The sequence below is a fragment of the Gavialis gangeticus genome, unplaced genomic scaffold (genome assembly GCF_001723915.1).
Source record: "Gavialis gangeticus isolate Ggan-Ray unplaced genomic scaffold, GavGan_comp1, whole genome shotgun sequence".
Classification (NCBI taxonomy): domain Eukaryota; kingdom Metazoa; phylum Chordata; order Crocodylia; family Gavialidae; genus Gavialis; species Gavialis gangeticus.
The window spans coordinates 28,521,397-28,543,226 of NW_017729025.1; the positions used below are offsets into that span (position 1 = coordinate 28,521,397).

At 45.2% G+C, this 21,830-nt stretch overlaps 2 protein-coding genes across 6 annotated transcripts in view; one reads left to right on the forward strand and one right to left on the reverse strand.

Annotated features, from left to right (window-relative positions):
• Positions 1-1,358, forward strand: part of DEGS2 (delta 4-desaturase, sphingolipid 2) — a 25,998-nt gene extending 24,640 nt beyond the window's left edge. The window contains exon 3 of the mRNA XM_019518571.1: positions 785-1,358. Within this exon, the coding sequence (XP_019374116.1) occupies positions 785-931 (147 nt within the window). The 3' untranslated portion in view covers positions 932-1,358. The remainder of the gene's footprint in view (positions 1-784) is intronic.
• Positions 1,359-4,840: 3,482 nt separating this feature from the next.
• Positions 4,841-21,830, reverse strand: part of EVL (Enah/Vasp-like) — a 256,440-nt gene continuing 239,450 nt past the window's right edge. For 2 of the 5 annotated variants that reach the window (XM_019518572.1, XM_019518574.1), the window contains exons 8-15: positions 19,076-19,084; positions 15,527-15,587; positions 13,872-13,935; positions 10,646-10,712; positions 10,477-10,539; positions 8,185-8,251; positions 6,222-6,279; positions 4,841-5,578 (exon numbers count right to left, since the gene is read on the reverse strand). In XM_019518572.1, coding sequence (XP_019374117.1) covers positions 5,541-5,578; positions 6,222-6,279; positions 8,185-8,251; positions 10,477-10,539; positions 10,646-10,712; positions 13,872-13,935; positions 15,527-15,587; positions 19,076-19,084 — 427 coding nt within the window. In that variant the 3' untranslated portion in view covers positions 4,841-5,540. The remainder of the gene's footprint in view (positions 5,579-6,221; positions 6,280-8,184; positions 8,252-10,476; positions 10,540-10,645; positions 10,713-13,871; positions 13,936-15,526; positions 15,588-19,075; positions 19,085-21,830) is intronic. The other 3 variants (XM_019518575.1, XM_019518573.1, XM_019518576.1) reach the window with 3 other exon arrangements.

The window sequence follows — 21,830 nt, forward strand, 5'->3', positions numbered from 1 at the left end:
GGGGGGGGGGGGTAAACTTGCCATTGTTAGGGCAGGGCTAGATAATTTGGGAGGGATTGCATCATGAGTTCCAAGTTTTAAACTGGGGCAGCCTAACATGCCACAGGCTAACCTGTTTCTCCCTGGCCTTGGCCAGTACTTGTTACTTCAGGGTAAAATAGGACAATTCAGAGACCCTCTCTTCCCTTCTCCGAAAATCCTAGGTTGGGGCTGCTGAATGTCAGGGACCAAAATCCAACGATCAGATTTAGGTTCTTCGAAGTTCTGAGGATGGAGCTAGATCAGCCCATTGGGGACACGACACAGCTAACAAAGCTCCAGCTGGATTCAGATGGACCTGAATTTTTACTAAAACTGTTCTGGTTCTCAAAGTCCATGTATAAAACTAAACTAGATTTGACACTCACAGTAGCCCTTAAATAGTGAACCTGTGAAATAGTCCCACTAGATATTGCAGTTGAAATACTTGGTTTTGTTAGTGCAATCAAGTGTGTAGCCAGAGTGCTTTGTAGTTGAAGTGGGCAAAATACTGTATGTGTACATGTTGAGTAAAAGAAGGCAAAGCTGGAACTTCTGCTTGGCACTTTGTGCTACAAGAACTAGCTGTCTAAAATGCAACAGCTCTCAGTACTGCAGCGGGTCTTGATCTGATGGAGTTTGATTTGTGCTACGGTAAGTCTTTCAGGCTACTTTTAAAGCTACAAGGAAGTGAAGCATAAACTGACCTAGAAAACAAAACTGGCCTTGGCAATGCTTGGCTAAATGGGTTTCTTTTTCTTTTCAGGTGAAGAAGATCGCAGCAGAATACTATGACAACCTTCCTCAGCACCAGTCTTGGGTTCGAGTTCTCTGGGATTTCATTTTTGATGACACAATTGGCCCTTACTCAAGAGTTAAGAGAATATGTAAACTAGCAAGAGAAAACCTATAGATTTGTGTCATTTCCTTTTATTAATATAAATAATTTGATCCTAATTTCCCAAACTGAGTTTTCAGAGACTGCTGAAAAGAGCTGAAGTAACATTCTTATGCCTTCAGGTTTTATATAGGCAAAGAAATGTTGTTATGAAGCAACCAAAGGCATTAATATTAATTTTAGTGTAATGTAACTTTTACTAAAGGATTTTTTTTGTGCTTATCCTGACAACACGTTACATATGCATGTATTCCTGAATGCAGGGGTGACTGCTGCCTCCTGAGTCTGGGGTAGGGGGGATGGGGACAATTTGTGGGCGGGCCAAAAGCCCCATATCCACTCCTATACTTCTGTGCTGCAGCTTAGTGCTCCCCCCTCTCCCCCAACACGCCTCTGGCCCACGCGGCAAAAAGTTGCCCCATCCTGCACGGTACCAAGTTGGGGGGCATGTGGCCCGCTGTGCCTCCCCTACCAGTTGCCTGTGCCTGAACATTGCTGTCATCTGGGAACTTGTTAGGTCACAATCAAAAACAAACAAAACCCCCAACAAAGCAAAAAAAAACAAAGGAAAACCCAAGAAAATACATATCCCTTAATTTAAGGTCCTGAATTTTTGTTGAGATTCAAGTGAGACCTGTTTTTATAAAGCAGAATGTTATAGGTTTTGGAGAACTGGAGAAATTTTCTTCAAACAGGTATTTGGCATACTATTATTGCAAGCAAACAGCAGTTGAATGCATGCCAAAGTCCCTGCTTTCTTGGCTGTATCCCTGCAGTACTCTTCCAGCTAAAATTCCTTGTTTCTGGTTTCTGCAACTGGGTGGACAGCTGCACTCCTGTCATGTACCATATGTAGGAGAAGGTGGGGGAATGACCCCAAAATGAAAGTGAAAGTAGGTGAAATAACTAGAGCCCACTGCAATGCATGATAAGCAAAACAGCAAAAATCTGTTCCTTCTAGTGGATTTCTGGTTTGAAAGTGAGCACTGGATTTCCATGTTCATGGTCAGTGATACAAGATCAGCTTCTTCAAATTAAAGGAAAGAAATCTTCCAAGCAACTTCCCTGCGCTTTAATCTCAGTGCTGCTAAATGTGAGCCAGCAAACAATTCAGCTCATTCGATTTAGTTCTGCAGGGCTAACAGGAGAATCTAGAAGTACATGTACCATAGGCCATAGTCTCTAAGACCTAGAAGACAGCCAGGCTGCACAGCTTTTGGAAAAGAAGGTATCCTTTTGGTTTACGCTGCAGAGCAGAACCATGTTACAAGGCTCAGCTTTTCTAGACCTAGTGGAAGCGAAGAATGGTGGTACTAGAAGAGCATATACTGGAAACTAATGGTTTAGCATATCTGAGACGTAGCGGTTTCTAAATGTTGCATGAATACTGGCCATCTTAAGGGTCACTGAAGAACTTACTTGTGTCCCGATGTAACCTTTGCAGAGGTAGTGCAGGCTATACAGTGTTTTACACTGTTGTGTAACTAGAGATTGTATTTGTCAGCAAGGATTCAGCAGAGGAATCGATCCATCCATCAGTACGTCGAGTGTCTGTTAGCTATTTTGAATCACCGCCCCTTGTCATCTCCGACATTCCTTCTGCTTTACCGCTGGTTTGTATGCAAGGAACAGTCTTTTCAAGGCAGTTCTAGAAGCCTGGCTCCAGTTATTTAACAGTATGTGTTCAACTGAGTTGATGCTTCTGTCAAACTCTTAGACCAACTTGGATCTACATGTGGGCTATAGTAATTCTTTGAACAGAACTAAATGTACAGTATAACCAGCTTGGTGGAGTTCTTACTCCAGCAAGTAGTGTTTGACAGCTGGGTAAAAATGGACTTTAGTAAGAGGTGAGAGTGGGGCTATTTGTGCTGAAACCCCAAGAAAATTTTAAGGTGAACTGCAAGGCAGGCGCTGTCTGCTCTGGTTGATTAGGCAGTTCTTTCCAGGTTGTACCACTGGCCAGCTTTTGCTTCCTTTCTGGAAAGAGCCTGTTTACTGCTATTCCAAATGGTATTTATTTAGCCAGACAGGCTCTATAAACCTGGAAGGTCACACTGGACTGCATGCCTAAAACAGAAGGGCTACAAAGTTTTTTTTGAAAGCTGGCTGCAGGAAGCACTGCAGCAATAGTAACTGGTCCTGGAGAATGTTTGACAGATTTAATAACCAAGTTCAAACAGTTGTCTTTCAACAGAAAGTTATCAATGGTAGAAGATGATATCAGATTCTGCTCTTGTAAAGCTTATGCTGAACTAAGTCAAGTGGAAACTCAAGATTGTAGTTAGACTGTGGAAGAATGGGCCATTATTTTTACAAAGTATGACTGGGTGTGCACTTTTGGACTTCAGCCACAGCTCTGAGGATAAAAGGCAAGTGCCCTGCATTAGTGTTCCTGCAGGCTACAGTGTGATAATATGAGCCTTAAAGTCCCATTTCAATTTGTGCATTTAAAAAAAGGCCCCAACGCTGAGCCCATGCCCATGGCAGTCACAGGTTAGTAGTAGCAGGGAATTTAGAAGAGTGTCAACATGTATGACTGGTGACAAAACTGTTTTACAATTGCCAAGTAGCCTAGTGCTGAACAGGCCACAGCACTTGAGATTTCATAAACTGTCAGGGGGAGTAAAAGGGAGGTCCCGCAGGGAGAAAGTGTGAGGGCAAGCAGGAATGAACAAATTACAGGACTAAGACTGAGGTGAACTTATGTCAGGGGTGGACAATTATTTCCAGCAGAGGGTCGCTTACCCAGTTTTGGCAGGCTGTTGAGGGCCGCCCCTTGACAGGTACCCCGCCCCCCTGGTCACCATCTTGGGACCAATGTCCTAGGGCCAGCATGGGTCTGTGGATCTGGGCTGGGCTGCACCAATGAGACGAGGGGGGAGCTGGCCCAGCTCCATAGAGCCCCTGCTGGCCGGGACCCCGTGTTCCTGCCACCCTGCTCTGGGTCCTGCTGGCACTGGCCCCGGGACACCGGTATGGGTCCCGTGCTTCCGCTGGCTCCCTGCCCACTCACACCCAGTGCCCCCCAGTACAGGCGGGGAGCAGCGCACAACCCCAACCCCCTGCTCACTGGCAGGGAAGAAACTGGTGCTGAGTGCGGGAAAAAGTGGCCCCTCACCTGCCCCATGGCCGTCGCTCCCTGCTGCAGTTGCTCACAGCCCCCGCAGAGCTGTCTGGAGGCAGCACAGGCAGCGCCGCATGGGCTGCAAGCGGCTGCAGTGCAGGGTGCCAGCCACAGGGCGGGTGAGGGACTGCTTTCCCTTCCCTGGGCTGCTTTTGCCCGGGCTCCTTCCCTGCCTGGGGTCCCCCCGTCCTTCCCCCTCACCTGCGGTTCCAGCACAAGGCAGCCACATGGTCCCAAGCCAGAAGCCCCTGCTGTTGTGGGAGCCTGCTGGGCTTCCCCTGGGTCCTACTGTCATTTTTTTACAGGAACCAAAGGCAGAAAAATATTAATTTTCTAAATTTTTTAGGGGTCCCGCAGGCTGGATAGAATGGTGTCGCAGGCTGGGGCCTGCGGGCCATATTTTGCCCACCCCTGACTTATGGTGTCTAAGAGGAGCGGTAGGCTTAAACAGTGCAGTGCAGTTCAAAAACTGTTGTACAATCTCTGTATTCTGACCAGATGAAGTTGCTAAGGCTATGAAGGACTCTGAGTGGAGACTGGTAGGCAGTATTTCTAGACGGCTGCTTGTGCCTGGGCAGAGTAAGAAAGTGGGGAGGAGACAGGTGAGGCTGGCAAGTCTTGAGCCCTCTCTTGTGGATCTGCTGCAGAGCTGCTATAGTGCTTGCACTGACAGCTAGTGTTCAGAGAGGGACAAGATATAACCTGAAGCACTTGGTGTAGTTGTAGTCTAAGGACAGACTAATGCAGCAGTGATGTGCCTTGTCTGATCCTTATATTAAAAATAAATGTTACGTGACTTTTTTTTGGTAGTCAAGAGGCAGCCTTACTATTGTGTTCAGTGGTGCCAAGGGAAAACCTACTGGAGTGACACAGGAGACCAAAAGTACGAAGCTGCAGAGGCTAATAAACAAAACCAGCAGAGGGCCATGTGGACGATAAACAGTTTATTACCAATATGAACACAGATACTGTGGTGCACTGACGTACCGGTTTAATATTGTGATAACTGACACAAAAAACTTTTGTCAGTTGACAACTGATGTGTCTCTGTTTCTTCTGGTGATGCCACAATACATTTCTGTTGGCAAAGGGGCTTCATTTACATTGCAGACTACTAATAAAATTACTTTGAAGTCATCTATTAAAAGCAGATGGTTCACATGTTGTCTTACCTACTACTAAAAAGAAATGTAATACATTTAAATAAGCAAATACAAAATACAAAAAAGGCTGACAAATCCAATGTGCAGTGTCAGATGAAATCTAAAAAATCCAGAAATTTAAAATTGAATATTCTTTTAGATTAAGACTTTTAAAATGAAGCAAATCCAAGGCAGCAGCAAGCTTCAAAGTGTGCTGAGTCTGCTAATAAAAAGGGTTTAAGAACAAAGACAGTGCAGGTGTCCTCTTTTTTCTCCATCTTGCATGACCTTGATACATTTAGAAATGATCCAGTCTTCTTAGCATCCTTAGTACCTTCCAGATACTGTGCAGTCATTATGTCGTGCTGATTCTACTCAACTCCTGCCTTATGGCTAGAAAACCAAAGTGAAAGGTTAACCAATCATTTACTCCCAGAATGACTAAGTAAATGCAAAGGTGGTGACTGAGAGCTTTGCACCATTAAACCAAAAGGGTCAGAAGTGTGGGATGGTAGCTGAGAAAAAATGAGAAAATTAAGTAAATGCAGGATAGAGTCCTAGGCCCCAGCCTTTCTCCATACATTTTCTTATGTAGTTCTAACAGGTTTAAAATGTGTCCCCTCCGACTTAGAGTTTGCTCCCTGTTCTTGCTTTCAGGCTTCCATTGATTTAACTGGGAACTGCAGTATGTTATCTTATGTCACTATGTATATGTTGTCAGAACTGCAGTGTATTTTCAGAAAAAACAGACACATACACAATGCCTGTGCTTATACTTCTGGGGCACACTTCATTGCTCCATGACCAGGAGGGCATTTGTAGGAGAACCACAGCCCTTGAATGGTCACATCTCCCTACATGTATCTCCACTCTTATCTTCATTAAACTAATGCATATTTAAGAAAAGAGTTTTTCCAAGCAGCTCTTAGAGGTACTTCCTGAAGCATTCATTGTAGTTCGTTCTGTCTTGTTTTGAACATGAATGAAATTTCACAGGATAAAAAGATAAAAATAAATTATTTTTTCCATTCCTTACCATCAATTATCTCTTCTTTCACTTTGTGTAACTCTCTTACAACTTCCTCCAATATTTCCTGAGAAAACAAAAGTGATCTGATCAGAATTTCCTTTTAACTTGTAGAAGAAAAAGCCTTGTAGCACCCTAGAGGCCAGACTTTATTCCACCTACAAAGTGGCTAAGTGGACTTAGGTGCCTAAGTGCAATTCATTCCATCGCGTTCAAGTTTTGAAAATCCATTAATGCAGTAACTCTTATAACACACTGTCATCTAACCCATAAAATGAAGTGGCACAAAAGCAGTGAGGAGAAGGAGGACGACCTACCTTTGTTTTAAGAGCTTTTTAGGGACTTAAGCAGGTGGATACAGAATCACATTTAGCTGCCTAAATCTACTTCAACATCTAATTTATTTATGCACCTAATAGATGACATAAAATCTGGCCCTAAGTGATTCACGTCCTCTTTTCTTGGTTGGCCCACATAGAGATAAAAGCCTATTGCTGGTGGCAGCTAAATAAATATATTCCTCTAGGTCAAATTGAAAGAGATCTTAGATGTGATATATTACAGAACAGGGAAGCATTGCTGCACAGACACTTTACCCTCTATGCGACTGTCATCTTCTGAGCATCAAGGAGCCACTATGATCCATTCTGCCTTACTCAGAGTCATAACAGAGGTCTTGCAGGGCTTGACCAAACAGATAAGAGCCAAAAAAACCAAAGCTGAACACAAAAATCCTGTTTAATAGGACAGACTGTAGGTCCACCCTAGCCCAGTATCCTGTCTCACAAGTGGCAGAGAATAGAGGCTGAGGGTGAAGGTGAACAAGGTATGTCCAAAATTTTCCACACCGTACTCCTCCCATTGCAATTTCAAGTATTTAGAGATTGAGGAAGTTTGGATTCAGAGGCTGCTTTCCGCAAGTTAAATGCATGCCACGTGCAAAAAACCTTATTTTTGTTAATTTTTTAGCCCGTGATTTAATAGCTGCATATCATAATCCCTGGTTCTGGTATTGGAAAAGATCCTACATAATAAGCCCCTATTTGCTTTCTGTATACCATTTCCTATTTAGTAAACCTCCACCATGCCCCCCTCAAGCATATCTTTCTCAGCTGAAAAGTGCTAGCCTATTTAGTGTCTTTTCACATGGAAGCCCCTCTCATCTCCCAGTCATCCTTGATGTTCTCCTTTGTACCTTTTTTACTTCTTCTGTCACCTTTTTGAGGTGTGGGGACCAAAACTGCACGTAGTATTTGAGCTATGGACGGATCATAGATTTACAATGGGACATAAAAATACTTTTCATTTTGTTTATCATTCCCTTCTTAATAATTCCTAACATTTTATTTGCCTTCTTTTACTGCTGCTGAGATCTAAACTGATGTTTTTAGCAAACTATCTCCAGTGACAGCAAGATCTTTCCTGCATGGTAAAATTGAATGTAGAAGCTGTCATTGTGTATATAGTTTTTAGGTTATTTTTTCCCATGTGCATTACTTCGCACTTATCAACACTGAATTTAATTTGCCATTTTGTTGCCCATTTGGTGAGATCCTTCTGTAGTTCTACATAGTCTGCCTGGGTCCTTAGCCACTCTGAATCATTTTATGTCATTTTGCGAACTTGGCCACTTTACTATTGACTGTCCCACAGCACTGGTCCTAACAGAGATTCCTGGTTTACTTGTTTCCATTTTGAATACTGAACATTTATACCCACTCTGTTTTCTGCCTAAGTCAGTTTCTGATCCACAAGCAGACCTGCCCTTGAATCCTGCAACAATCCAAGTTCATTAAAAGTCTTTGATGTGGGACTTTGTCCAAGGCTTTCTGGAAGTCCAGATACACTGTAGCAACTGGATGACCCTTATCCCTAGCTGCTGTTTTCATGTTGGCCAAACAACTGTTCTTCATATATAAAAGAAAGGAATTGTCAAAATACTCCATAAGATTCCCAAGACCCACTCACTCACCTGTTTCATTCGATCAAAATCTAAGGCATCCATAGCCACATCATTGCTGCTGCTTACTGGCTTCATCCTTGAGAGAGGGAGACAAAGGATAAAGCAGCAAATCAATTTTTTGCCAACACAACTGATCCCTGCTACCAGCAGTCAGCAAACAGAAAAACTGCACCATCCAGCTCTGAAATAAAGTTAATCTTTCTAATGTTCCACTGCTCCCTCTTGAGTCACTCTGGAAGATTTTGCAAAGCTGCTCCCTTACACCACTACACATCAAAAGATCTGCTTTCCTAACACTGAAATGCAGCAGAGGATAAAGACTCAGTGAAACCTTCTGTATCCAACAATTCCTTGATCAGTAAAATGAAGCTAGATAGTTTCACAGCTACGTTACTGCACAGTCTTGATGGTTAATGTTTTGGGATGTTACTGTGCCGGGAAGTGGGGTGTGGGGAAGGAGGCAGGTGGCAGGATGGACTGCAGTTCAAGTATTGGAAAGTGGTGTCCTCCACGCTCAAATTTTTTTTTCATAAATATCCACTCTTCTGACTGCAGATGCCTTCACCAGCTGCTAAGGTGAGGGTAACATTTAAAAGTGAAACTTGCTTCTCCTAAATGTACTAGCGAATGCAAGGGCACCCTACTCTTGGTTAGGCAGAGCCCATGTGCTAACAAGCTGTGTTCCTGGGCCCTGCATCCTGAAAAATTTATGTTCTGTCCACTGGAGCCCTCTCTCTCTTCTCAGTTTTTGGCTTAGGCAGGACTGGCTTCACTGAGACTTGTGCCTGAGAAGGAGCTATGATCAGGTCCTTTTGGGTTGGTAGAGTTGGTTAGTTATGCTATTCAAGTGAGCTCTAAGCAAAGCTAGGGATGGGTTTTACAAAAGCAGCCTGTGCTGGTTCAACTTGAATTATGGTAAAACACTGAGTACTTGGGGAAATGCCTTGCATGCAGTAGACAAATGAGTGAACCGTCAGTGCAATTCCACATACTAGAACTAGAATAAAATAGAGTCCCCCTTGCTAAATGGACCCAGTGCTTTACCAGCTTTTTCTAAGTTTTTGCAAGGATGGGCAATACCATGATAATCTTGATCTACTAAACACTGCTACATGTACACGGACATCCATTGCCTGGAAGCTTTGGGACAGATAAAAGAGGCCAAATTTGCCTTCAGTTATACTTGTGCATCTCCACATAAGCCAGTGAAACTTTGGGCAGGATTGGTCTTTAATACAGCTCTAAGTATGCACAGGCATTGGCTGCTGCCCATTTCTCTTTCTGTGGATTATTAGCCCTGTGATATGAAACAACTTGGTATAAAAGAAGGCACAGATTTTTGTATTGAATAATTGAGGGGCTGGACTCAATGATCTTGAGCTCGTAATGTCTATGAAATCTATAATAGCAGCGATATCCTACTTGTTGCCAGAGATCTCTACCATCCTAACAAGCTATTTTTGGCCAAGGGCTGGAAAGCAGCTTTTTCCATGCCAGCTGATTTCTCCTTTTCTTTAAATATGTGCGATTGACACTGTGTGTTAGGCCCATAATTTGACCATTGGGCTTTGTTTGCTGGAGCGCTGCTGTAGACTACTTTGCTTTACAGCCTGTTTCTGTATTTGTTAGTACCCTCCCTGGCTTGGGGTTTTCACAGGGTTAGCAGCAGAATCCTCTAAACCCTCTGCCACATTCAGTTTCCTTCTTCCTCTCTCTATGCTGCAGTTGCAGAGATGGAGAAATAACCTCCATCGCCTGGCTGCAGACAGGCCCCTCATACAGGCTCTGCTTCTGGACTCCCTCTGGTATTGGGAAATGAAGGCTTCTCCTTTCAGAAAGGACCATCCTGCAAGTCCTGCTGGAACTCAATAAAGAGAACCTCTAGGTTCTTGCCCTTCCCAGGGCACAGCATATGCTCCCAGCCAATGCCAGGAACAAGAGTAGGGCCCTGATTCATGAAAGCACGAGTGACCGCTGACCTTAAAGTATGTGCTCAGGTCCCAATGACTCCAACCTGCCCCTACCTGAATCGGGGCTCAAGGCTATATTCACAGAGCAGTTCACTGCTCTAGCATCTGCTCCCTTTGATATTAGGCCTGCCAAATTCTAGTCCCACTTATATCTGCATAACCCCACTGAGACAAATACCTGGCTCAGAATATATAAAGCAGCAGATAAGCAAATCACAACAGGATGAGTACAGATGACAATAACGACAGAATGTTAGTGCTGAATGCAGGATGACATGATTTTTCAAAGGACAAGCTGAGATAGTTAAGATGCCAGAGCATTTTTCGGTACCTAAAAGGTGGCTGAGATTGTACTGGGCTCTTAACATCTGGACTCTTCGTCACTGACGGATTTCTATGGCAATGGAATGAAATAAGACGTGAATTGAGTACGTTATAATGATAGTGCGATTACAGTCCAGACCTTGCAGCTGACCTATAAAGCAACCAGGGCAGCTCACCTAGAGAGTAATGAAGATACAGGCTTTTCAACAGAATTGCTTCTTTCCCATGGCTTTTTCCCCGGTTCTGTAAAGTAAGCATGAAGAATTGTGATATCTTATCCTGATTTTTTTTCTTTGCACAACAAAAACTTTAAATTGTTTTTTTTTCTACCTTTGGTTTAATTGAATGTTAGGAACATGTGCTCCAGAGATATATATGAAGGAGCTCCTGGAAGCTAACAATAATGAATAGTAATGACAGAATAGTAGCAAAATGTGCTTAGATGAAGATCACAAAGCTCTGTATTTTTTACTTAATGCTAAATAATTAAGTGCTTAAAAACTATGTGAATTTTGTTTAATAAAAAAATAATCCCCGTTAGAAACAAAGCATACAGTTTACAGAAATACAGTACATACGGTTTTATTAATTCATTTATTTATTCATTTCTACTTTAAATGTTAAGTTCTAGAAAGACAAAAAGCAATAAAGGGCCTATTCTCTAAACTGGGACAGTGGGCTGCAATGATAACACACAAAGGACCCAGGAAATGGGTTACTGATAGGGTGACCATATTATTTTTGAGGAAATCTGGGACACTGCCCCCCCAACCCCCACCAGGCTGTTCCTTCTCCCCACTGGCTAGCAGCAGCGGTGGGGGATGACAGAGGGACTGCCCTTGGGGAAATGGGGTGAGCAAGGCCACAAAAACAGGTGGCTGGGGGTCAGCGGGGCAAGAGATCAGGAGGAGGAGGAGGAGGAGGAGGGCTGAGCTGGAGCCTGTTGCCGGAAGAAAGTAGATCTATTCCGTGGGAAGTGTTAGTGCAACGTGTGCATGTATCTGTGTATGTGTGTGTCTCTGTGTGCAGCTGCTGTGGATCCAGGCTGCTGTGTCGGCATGTGTGCGCACCATGCCTGGTGTGGCTACTTGACCATCATGGTTCAGTTTCCTCTTGCCTCTATCAGACCACTTCTTCCCCGCCCCCTTCTGCTCCCTCCTCACCCGCACTGCCTCTGCAACCCTCCACTCACTCCTCTCTCTCTTTCCCTCCCTCCTTCTCTCCAGCTCGGCCCCCTGCCACCCTCCCTGCAATGCATGCACACACACACATGTACTTGGTGGCAGCAGGGACAGTGGGCCTAGATAGGATGGGGCCAGCTGAGGCGGCAGTCCCAGGGCAGAGCCCAGAACCACACCCCCAAACATGGCTCCCCAGCAGCTGGGTGGGCAGGGGAGGAGGGACCCCCACCCTCTTCATGGCAGGGGTACAAAGCATCCTGTTTCCCCACCCCCTGAGGAAGCCCTGCTGCAGCAGCTGCTCCCTGGTCCTGACTCTGCTGGGCTGCAAACAGGTGAACACACGTGTGAGCAGACATGCTCACAGCAGTGCTTTCCCTCCACCCTGCCCAATTTTGGCCTCAGGCAGGAGGAGTGGTTCCCAGCCCAGTCTCCTCCCACCCCTGCACCTCCAGCCACTGCTCAGGAGGAGCCAGGGTGGGCAGTACAGAGGGGGAAGTGTCAATCTGGGGCTTTTGTTTGAATTTTCACCAACTGGCTGGGGCAGCCTACGAAATCCGGGACTGTCCTGGCCAAGCCAGGACTTATGGTCACCCTAGTTACTGAGCTGAAGCCTCCACCAGAGGTCCCTGAACTTATAAAGTGTTCTACAAAATGCAAAAGGTGGAGAATCTGTCTGAGAAACTATCCAGCAAACTTTCCCTGCTAGGGAGATTCTGCTGATTGGTCTGACATGAGGCATAAATATACCATGTGAGGCGTATGCCTAGGTTATGTCTCAAAAGCACAAAAGATTTTCCTTGTAAAGGACATGGATAGCTCAGAAAAGACAGCCCAATCACAGCTATGCACATCACTACAGAGGATTTATTAACTATGGGCTGTATTACAGAACCCATTATATATGATCACAAAATCAGATACCAAAACTGTCAGGATTTTCTTGCCCTGAGACATTTAGGATATGAATTTTATAATCGTTCATGAATACCCGACTACAGGCCAATTTATTGTCATGCAACTCCAGGCAGTTACTGGGCTCAGCATCTTGAGAAGCAATAAGCCCCCTAACCTCATCTATATGATGCCTTCCTATCTGATCTTTCCTCCTTACTGAAAAAGCAGCAGACAGCCTGGCTTCTGTGTTCAGAAGTGATGCAGGATTGCAGATCACAAAGGACTCATTACATGCTCATTTCACTGCCGCCTCTTCCATTCCTTTTAGTTCTCATGAGGCCCAGAACTGCTGCATGGCAGTCTCTGCACAGCTTGCAGCTGATTTGTTATTTGGAGTCTCTTGCTTTCATTTATGATCAGAGTCCTAGCAGTTTCCCAGGGCCAGCTGGGCACATGTATAAGCCCTTAGAAACATTCTACAGGCAGCTGAAACCTAAACCAGCACCTCTTTCCATGACGTACTACTTGGGAGCATTGCACTTTTTGTTACATCTGGATGGGAGAGGGAGACAGAGAGGGTGAGAGGGAGAAGGGGTGAACAGCCTGCTTGGTGCCCAGCTGCCAGCCTCCACTCTGGGTCTTGGGGCACTGGTGGGTACCCACTGGGAATCCATCCACCTGCCCTTGCCAGACCCAGAGATGGACTCATTTCAACCCCACCTTCCAGCAGACCTAAGCCAATTCCTGAGACTCCCACTGGAGCCAGGCCCTTCATCTCTATCCCACCTTACCTCTCTGCTGGGTTGAGGGGGAGAGAGGGGAGGGAAAGGGGATTTGGGATGTAGTGTCAAAATCCTGGCAGCAGGGTTAGGGTCCCCCCTACTCTCAACGGCCCTCCTGGCTGGTGCTAGAGGAGGCTTCAGCTTTCTAAAACAGGAATGGCAAAGGGGTGCGTATGCATTTCACTCGGAAACCTTTTCATTGTTACTCCTGTCTGCAGACAAACATCATCTGATGAACCAAGGCACAGATCCTCAAAGGCATTTAAGGTGCCTAATTCCCACTGCCTTCTGGATAAAGATAAGGAGACTGGCTCTTCTGTTTTTTATCTGGCCCTGGGAAAGAAATTTACATTCACCTTCCTTTTACTCAAATTCCCACTACAGACATACGACTCCAAATAGATTTGAAACCAAACTGACTTGGAACAATTCTGTGAGGAATGCCCCTTTACTCAGAGCTGGGACAGTGACCTCGCATCCCAATGGCAAGATGTCTGCCCTGGACGATGATACTGATGAACAACATGAATAATTACATTAAGTACCTGAAGAATTCTGCGGCTGGCTGGGACCTCGTGTAACAGGCAAAGGCGAGGTGCTAGCATCTTCCTAAACAAGAAAAAGAAAACAGTCCTTCATTTTTGGCTCCACAGTTTTAAAGGGAACTTGTGTTCCTGTGAACAGCGCTGAACCAGCAGTTCTGGAGCACAACATTCTTCTTTTAGCCAGTGATCGGTCGCAGCATGGATGGCATCAGGCCATGCTTCATACCAATACAGAACAGTCCTGGACTGCTGAAGTTATGTCATGCTCATGTGTTCATTTAGATGTTGGTCTCTGTACAAGCAAGGTAGCTTTTCATGTAGCTGTTTTTCCACCAGGAACTGAGCCCACCAACATGGGTCACTGAGTGGGCAGCAACTGGTAACCAATTCCTACCTCCATGTCTCAAACACTTACTACATTCACCTCACCACTCAGGCTGGATTCAAACTTCTGACAAAGGTGCCTGCTACCACCCCCTATCTTAGGAGCTAATCAGTCCCCAAGTTTAGGAATGGTCTGTACTGTGAAAATTGAGCCTGACTAGAAAACACAAAACAAGATTTTAGTCCCCTATCCTCATGTATTTCCACTCATTTCAGTGGAATTACACAGACGTAACTAAGAGCAGGATTTGGTCCAATCTGTCTGCTAACTATGGTGACAGCACTTTCAGATTTGCCACCCTACAAGCTAAGCAGCAGAATAAATAGTTTCAAAACATGGCTGAAATGTTGAGCACTAGTGGAGCAGAGCAAAACCCAACCTAATGTACTTGACATGTCAATATTATTTAGCAGCTCCCTAAAATGTGCTCTGCCAAATAAGCCTGCTAAAACGTGGTTCATAAGCAGACTGAAGCTCCCATTTCATCTTCCTGAGAATGTGTGCAGCATATGGCCAGAATGGCTAAAACAAAAATGCATCAAAACTACTGGCCCTTCCCACTTGCCCAACTGATTTTAATCTATTAAACTGAAACATATGTGCCCTTGATAGTATAGAAAGTATGACTAAGATATGCTATGGCTCCTGAATAGCCTAGTAGGTAAAGCACTTTCCCTCCCCCTCTGGGAAACCAGCTTTAAATGTAATTGGTGATCTGGAGTGACTTGATCTTTGCTTTACAGTGAGGACAGTATACCACTTTCCAAAGGCATCATACATAAATGATGACACCGTTCAACGCAGCTAAAGTCTGGTGATCTGGGAAGTCAAAAGTTTGAACAAAGACTGTATACTGCATCTGAGAGGAGATACTGGAATCGTTACACCGTAGGCCGTGCATTTGAAGCAGCACAAATATTCTGGGTGAGGCAAGGGATGGGCAGGGCTCTTTTACTCTGAAGACACTTTTGTGAGGACAATGTGAAGAGACATCCATGGAAATGATTTGGACAATGCTGTATCTGTGAATAAGGAGATTCTGATTTCTAGGATATTCGTACTGTGAAGTTTTGAAGCAAATGAATTTAGCCTGTGGCTGCCTGAATGTACAGCAGCAGCAGCAAACCAGCATTTACTTGTCATGAGATGGTACATGCAGATATCACACTTCAGGCTTTCAGGGGCTGCAACCTGTTGGCTAGATCAAGAGACCCCTCATCCCCCCCCTTTATGTTCACAAGCATATAACAATGGTAAACACTTCACTTACATTTTGGCTTTCCTCTTCCTTTTTGTCAGCTGGCTTGTCCGACTGCGATGCTGCTTTTCTCCTTGACACAAGTAAAAAGTAGGACATAACGATCAACACTTTAAAAAGTACATTTCCCACATAAGGCATCAATCTTCAAATGAGGAGAGACTGGTTCAGGTGTTAGCAGGGACTATTTTTTATTTTTGCAGAATGTCTCTGACAAGACACTGCTAAGTGGCATGGGCTGCACAGGGTTCGCACTAGGCCTCTATAAAATAAGATCTCAATATTTTGAGACAAGATTTCACATGGCAGTAAGGGGTTTAGCAGAATAAAGGAACAAGAGGGAGGGAATTCAACTGCATGTGACAGAGAATCCAAGAGGCAGTTTTACTTCAGATGCAGGGCACAGGAACTGGCTGTATCTATAACAAGAAGTGCTGGCTCAGAGGCTACTTGGGTCCAGGATGTTCTCATACAGGAGACAACTGTCCCCTTAGAATACATATGAAGACTGGACATCCCATGTACCAAACTCAAGCATCCTGCACCCCCAGCCCTGACACACGGAGAGAACGTCATCAGTCTGAGGACCTGCACACATGCTGGGAGATGGGCGAAAGAACCATTTCTCACAGGGCATTCACAGGAAAGCCATTACACCTTGTGGCACATTAACGTTTCTGCTGTGTCTGTATCCGTACTGAATACGGACTCCAGGGCCGGATCCAGATGTGCAGGCAAGTGCAGTTTGTGGTGCTGCAAACCTCTTTGTGGTACCATAAATCACATATTTGGCACATTAATGGGGGCAAAAAAACCCCCACTGGAAAAAAAAAAAGCCAAAAAAAAAAAAAAAGGCAGCACAGCGCACGCCACAGGAGTGTGCGCCAGCAGACACTGAAGCTCGGTTCTCCCAGGAGATGCCCTGGCTGCTGGCCAGAACGTTTCCCCTCCTCTATTTCCACCCTGGCTCCTCCAGCACGCTGGGAGCTGGGAGGAGTGGGGAAATGGTAGTTTTCCTGAAGTGGGGCACTTTGCCCTGCACCAAAGCACACGTGCAAGGGCATGCATGGTGGCAAAAAGTAGCTGCAAAAATTTATGCTGCTACTTTTTTTGCCACTGTAGGCACACACCCCTGCATGTGGGGATGTGCCCCAGGGTAGCAGCAGATGAGGACAGACTGGTTGTGTGGAAGCAGAAATGGGCCAAAGTGCAAGGACATGGGCTTCCCTGTAGATAGCGTTCTCCCACTGGGGATACTATGAGTCTTGCAGTGCCCCAAGTTCAATTCAAAGGCCCTGGAATGATTAAGCCCCTGGGACCTGTAGCATTCATGCTCTTTGTAGGAAGCTGAATAAAGCATATCTGAATTGAGGCCCAGAGTCTGTGCTGCTTAGTCAGCCTGAGACTGTCCAAGATTAACCAGGTTACAAAAGCTATGATTTATATGGGAACAATCCTGCACAGGCAGGGGCATTGAACAGCAGTCTAATACAGGAAAAGCCGTGTTATCCTGCAGTTTACCAACTGGAATGCTCCTGGTGCACTGGATGCAGCATATGGGATTAACCAGCATCCCCCACATAACTGTATGTTACTTCAATCTTAGCCTTCTAGTATCTATAGGGACATGGAATAACTTTACGACAAAAGGCCAGGGAAGTGGCAAGGGGGCAGTCTGCAAGGGCTGTGGCTGGTCCCAGCTCTGAGGCTTAGGACATAAAGACTGCCTAATGCTAGTATTTATATATCTAGGCTCCTTAGGAAGGTGGCAGTGAGGGAGTAAAGGCCAAAGGAGCCAACACAAGGGGAATTCATCCTGCATTAGCCACAGTTGCCTCTGAGGATTCCTGCTGTTTTCCCTGTGGGAGGAACAAGCCATAATAGCTCCTGGGTGAAGAATTGGGACTATGCCCTTTCTCCTCTTTCTCTTGTAGTACATTGGCCAAAACTGGCCAAGGTAATTCCTGAGGACAAGATTGCCTGATTCTCAAGTGCTTCTTTGTGTCTAAAAACACTGAAGAAAATTAACTCACATGCTCAGGGTGGGGGGAAATGCAGACTGTTGGGAGCTTTATGTATACTGTGCACAACTCCCAGTGCTTGCCTAGTGTTCTGCATCTCCCAAGTGCTGTGCAAACTTTTGTTAGTGAGCCCTATCACTGCATACATGGAGGTTACATCAGTTTAACTCAGTGGATGTGAATGCAACTCATTTCTGACTTGCACCAGCATAACTGAAAGCAAAATCAGGCCCTGTGAATATTCAAAGCATGGACCATACCCCATGAAACGACAACCCAGGACCAGCTAGGATCCTTCCTTCCCTCATTCTTTACCCCCAACCCTGCTTCCTAGCACCTGCCCACCTTTTGATTCTGAAACAAGACACATAGATGATCACTGTTATGCAACCAGTAGTAATGAGACAGAGAAGATCACCGAGGTCACCTCACATTAATGGATGATTGTTTCCTATTGGGAGGGCTGTGCTGTGTCCTGTGAATGCTATGTGGCAGCTGTAGGAGAATCCATCTTATCTGGGCATAAGGGCTCTCAATGAGAAAACCTGAAGGACATCTGATATGCTAGTGTTGATTACTAGGAGCAATGAGGCTCCACTTGACCTTGGCTGCATTGACTGTCATTCAGGGAATGTTCCTCTACCTGCAGAAGCCACTTTTCTTGTTGCTAGAGGCCTCTTGCACCAATCTGGGAGGTCATGCAGACAGGGAACACTCATCTCATCTCACTGAAGAAAAATAAAACCCCATGCTACTTCATAATTACCTCCTAGTTTCAGAACTCTTTAACAACTGGGCAGGAAAGCTGTGGAAGGATTTTTTTCCTTACAGACTCATAGGGAAATAGGGTGGAAGAGACCTTGAGAGGTCACCTAGCCCAATTCCCTGTACACAGTGGATTGTCTCTGTCATCCATGATATCTCTAGACCAGTGGGGATCAACCTTTTTTGGCAGGCATTGCACAAATTAGCCCCACAACCTAAGTTTCACTGTGATCCCCTTCCCTTGCCCAATCTGCTTCTCTGCTTTCTGCTCCCAACTCTGTGCTCCCTGCCCAATGTCCTGCAGTGCTTTCTGCTTCCTGCCCTATCAGCTGCTGTGCTGCCTATCCTCCCCTCCCCACAGATCTACCATGTATGCCACACAGAAGCTGCCTGTGCCACTTGTGGCACTCATGCTGTAGCATGGCTGCCCCGGCTCTAATAAAGAAACTGGAAATGCTGGGGACTGAACCTGGACCTCATATATGCACAGCATAACAAGCTATGGAAACACAGACTAGACAGAAGTACTATAAGGTGGATACATAACTGGTTGGATCATCGTGCTCAATGAGTAGTCCTCAATGGCTCAATGTCCAGTTGGGAGGAGGTATCAAGTGGGGCTCCCCAGGGGTCTGTCCTAGGTCCAGTATTGTTTAACATCTTCATTAATGATTTAGATGATGGGATAGAGTGCACACTTAGCAAACTTGTGGATGACACCAAGTTGGGTGGAGGTGCAGACACTCTGGAGGGCAGGGGTAGGATCCAGAATTACCTGGAGAGACTGGAAAAATTGTCCGCAATCAACCAGATACACTGGGGACGGAATAAATGCATGCACAAATATGACTGGGGAACAATTGGCTAGGCTGCAATACTATGGAAAAAGACCTGGGGATTACAGCTGACCATAAACTGAATGAGCCAACAATATGCTCCTGCTGCAAAAAAGACAACAGCATACTGGATTAACGGAAGTGTCTGTTGCAAATCAAGGGAAGTGATTCTTTTATTTTATTCAGCACTGGTTCTTATGTGGTGAGGCCTCACTTGGAGTGCTGTACCCAGTATTGAGCTCCACACTTTAAGGATGTGGAAAGAGTCCAGCAGAGACTGACAAAAGTTATTCGAGGCCTGGGAAGCATGATTTACGAGGACAGACTGAAGGAACTAGGGCTATTTAATCTGGAGAAGAGAAGACTGAGGAGAGTTTGACAACAGTCTTCAAATACCTGAAGGGTGATTACAGAGAGGATGGAGATCGATTGTTTTCTGTGGCAGTAGGGGACAGGAGTAGGAGCAATGGCCTCAAGTTGCAGTAGAGGAAATGTAGGTTGGCCATCAGGAAGAACTTTCTGCCTACGAGAGTGGTCAAGCATTGGAACAGTCTGCCTAGAGAAATTAAAAAATCTCCATCCCTGGGCATTTTCAAGAGCAGATTAGAAAACTGGGATGATTTAGCCAAGGATGATTTTGCCTTGAGCAGGAGACTAGATTAAATGACCTTGCAAGGTCCCCTTCTTTCCTATAGTCCTCTACCATGGAGCTACATCCCTAAGTAAAAAAAGATGTTTCTTGCTCAACATGGAGCTCCAACTCATAACCCTATGATAAGTGTTGGTCAGGTACTAGCCTGCAGCTGACAGAAAAAGCCTCAGAGGTTTCACAAGTAAGAGTCTGCATAGATCCTGAATAAGCATGCGATTTAAATGTAACATTTTATATGACTGGTGCATGACTGTGTGTCTGCATTTGGGGGGGGGACAAAGAACACAGGGGGAACAAAGGAAAAAAGTAGAGAGTTGCAGGGGGAGGAAATATTTATAGATTTTTAATAGCTTTACTGTTTTTGATATTTCCAGGGCATGCCAAGTACAGTCACTGTTTAGAGCTCAGGCATTCTGCATCCACCATCCCTGACCCATGAGAGAATTATCTCCCCCTGTATATTGGGGCCAATGTTAGATTCAAATTCTGATATATGGTAGTAAACTCCACAGGGCTAGATGGGAAAGCTGGCTGTGAGTTTGTATTTTATTCTGCTTTGTTTGCACTTCTGAAATGATGATCACAGCAGCTGCTATCCCAGGAACCACTAGACCTAGAAAGCAAAGCTTTATATCACTTGAACCCTTAGAATCCCAGCTTCTCAGCCACTTTGTCAGCTCTGCATAGATTCTACCCTCTGAGCGTGCTCCTGAAAGCGTCGTGTGGGACTTGTGTAGCATACGCTTGTGTTAAACAAAAAGAGGGGCTTCCCTCCATATTGCTGGCCCTGAAAAAGCAATCCAAGATATAAGCTACTGTTGTGCCTTGCCATTGTGTGCATTCTTACCTGTAATAAGGTTTCTGCTGGCCAAATTAAGCCCTCACTGACACCTGTGTAACCGCACTTCAGCTTATTTTCCCAGGAACACCAGTGCCCTCCCATGCATTGCAATGCGCTGTGCCAGTGGAATTCAGCAAACAATTCTGCTGCTGGCCTGCCAGGTGGAAGAGCACCACCGCTCTCAGGGCTACTGACTGCAGCACAAACAGGAGAGAAACGAAAGGAAAACTCCTTTTTGTCCCCAGAGTGAGGTGATCTGACTTTAAACACAGAAGATCCAGATGTGTTGCCTAAGAGAGGCCACATTTATCTAGCCGTATTTTAGAATAAAACCCTGCACTAAGGTTTACATGTGTGAGGATGTATCTTTCTGCTCAGAAGTGTTTCAACTAGGAATCTGCCTCTCTTCTCTGGCAGGCATTGGCTCCAATACTAAGCATACTTACAAAAGTTTTACATTTCAGTGGAGCTAGTTGTTTTACCCCAGCACAAAGTGAAATCAGGGTCTGGCCTACTGAATCCAGTGCTTTAATTCTAAGACATATGACGAAATATGTAGCAAGAGGCAATATGGCAGCAAGAGGGCACAGCAGCCCCCCTGGCTCTCCAGGGATCTAGCAGACCTCCTGAGGCTAAAAAGAAAGGCCTACAAAGGATGGAGGATGGGATTCACCTCCAAGGAGGATTATTCTGCACTGATCTGGTCCTGCAGGGAGCAAACCAGGAAAGCCAAGGCTGCAACTAAACTCCAACTAGCTTTGAGCATCAGCCTGACTTCTATCCCGGGGAAGATCTTTGAAAAGTTTATTAAAGAGGCTGTCCTTAATGGACTGGCCGATGCCAACATCCTAAGGGATAGCCAGCACGGGTTTGTTGCAGGTAGGTCTTGCCTGACCAATCTCATCTCCTTCTACGACCAGGTGACCTATCATCTGGACAAGGGAGAAGAGATTGATGTAATATATCTTGACTTCAAAAAAGCCTTTGATCTGGTATCCCATGATCACCTCTTGGTGAAACTGGCCAATTGTGGCCTTGGGTCCACCACGATCCGCTGGCTGGGAAATTGGCTCTGTGGTCAGACCCAGAGGGTAGTTATTGATGGAAGTCACTCAACATAGTGTCTTCTGATCAGTGGGGTCCCCCCATGGCTCTGTCCTTGGACCCAAATTGTTCAACATCTTCATTAATGATGTGGACA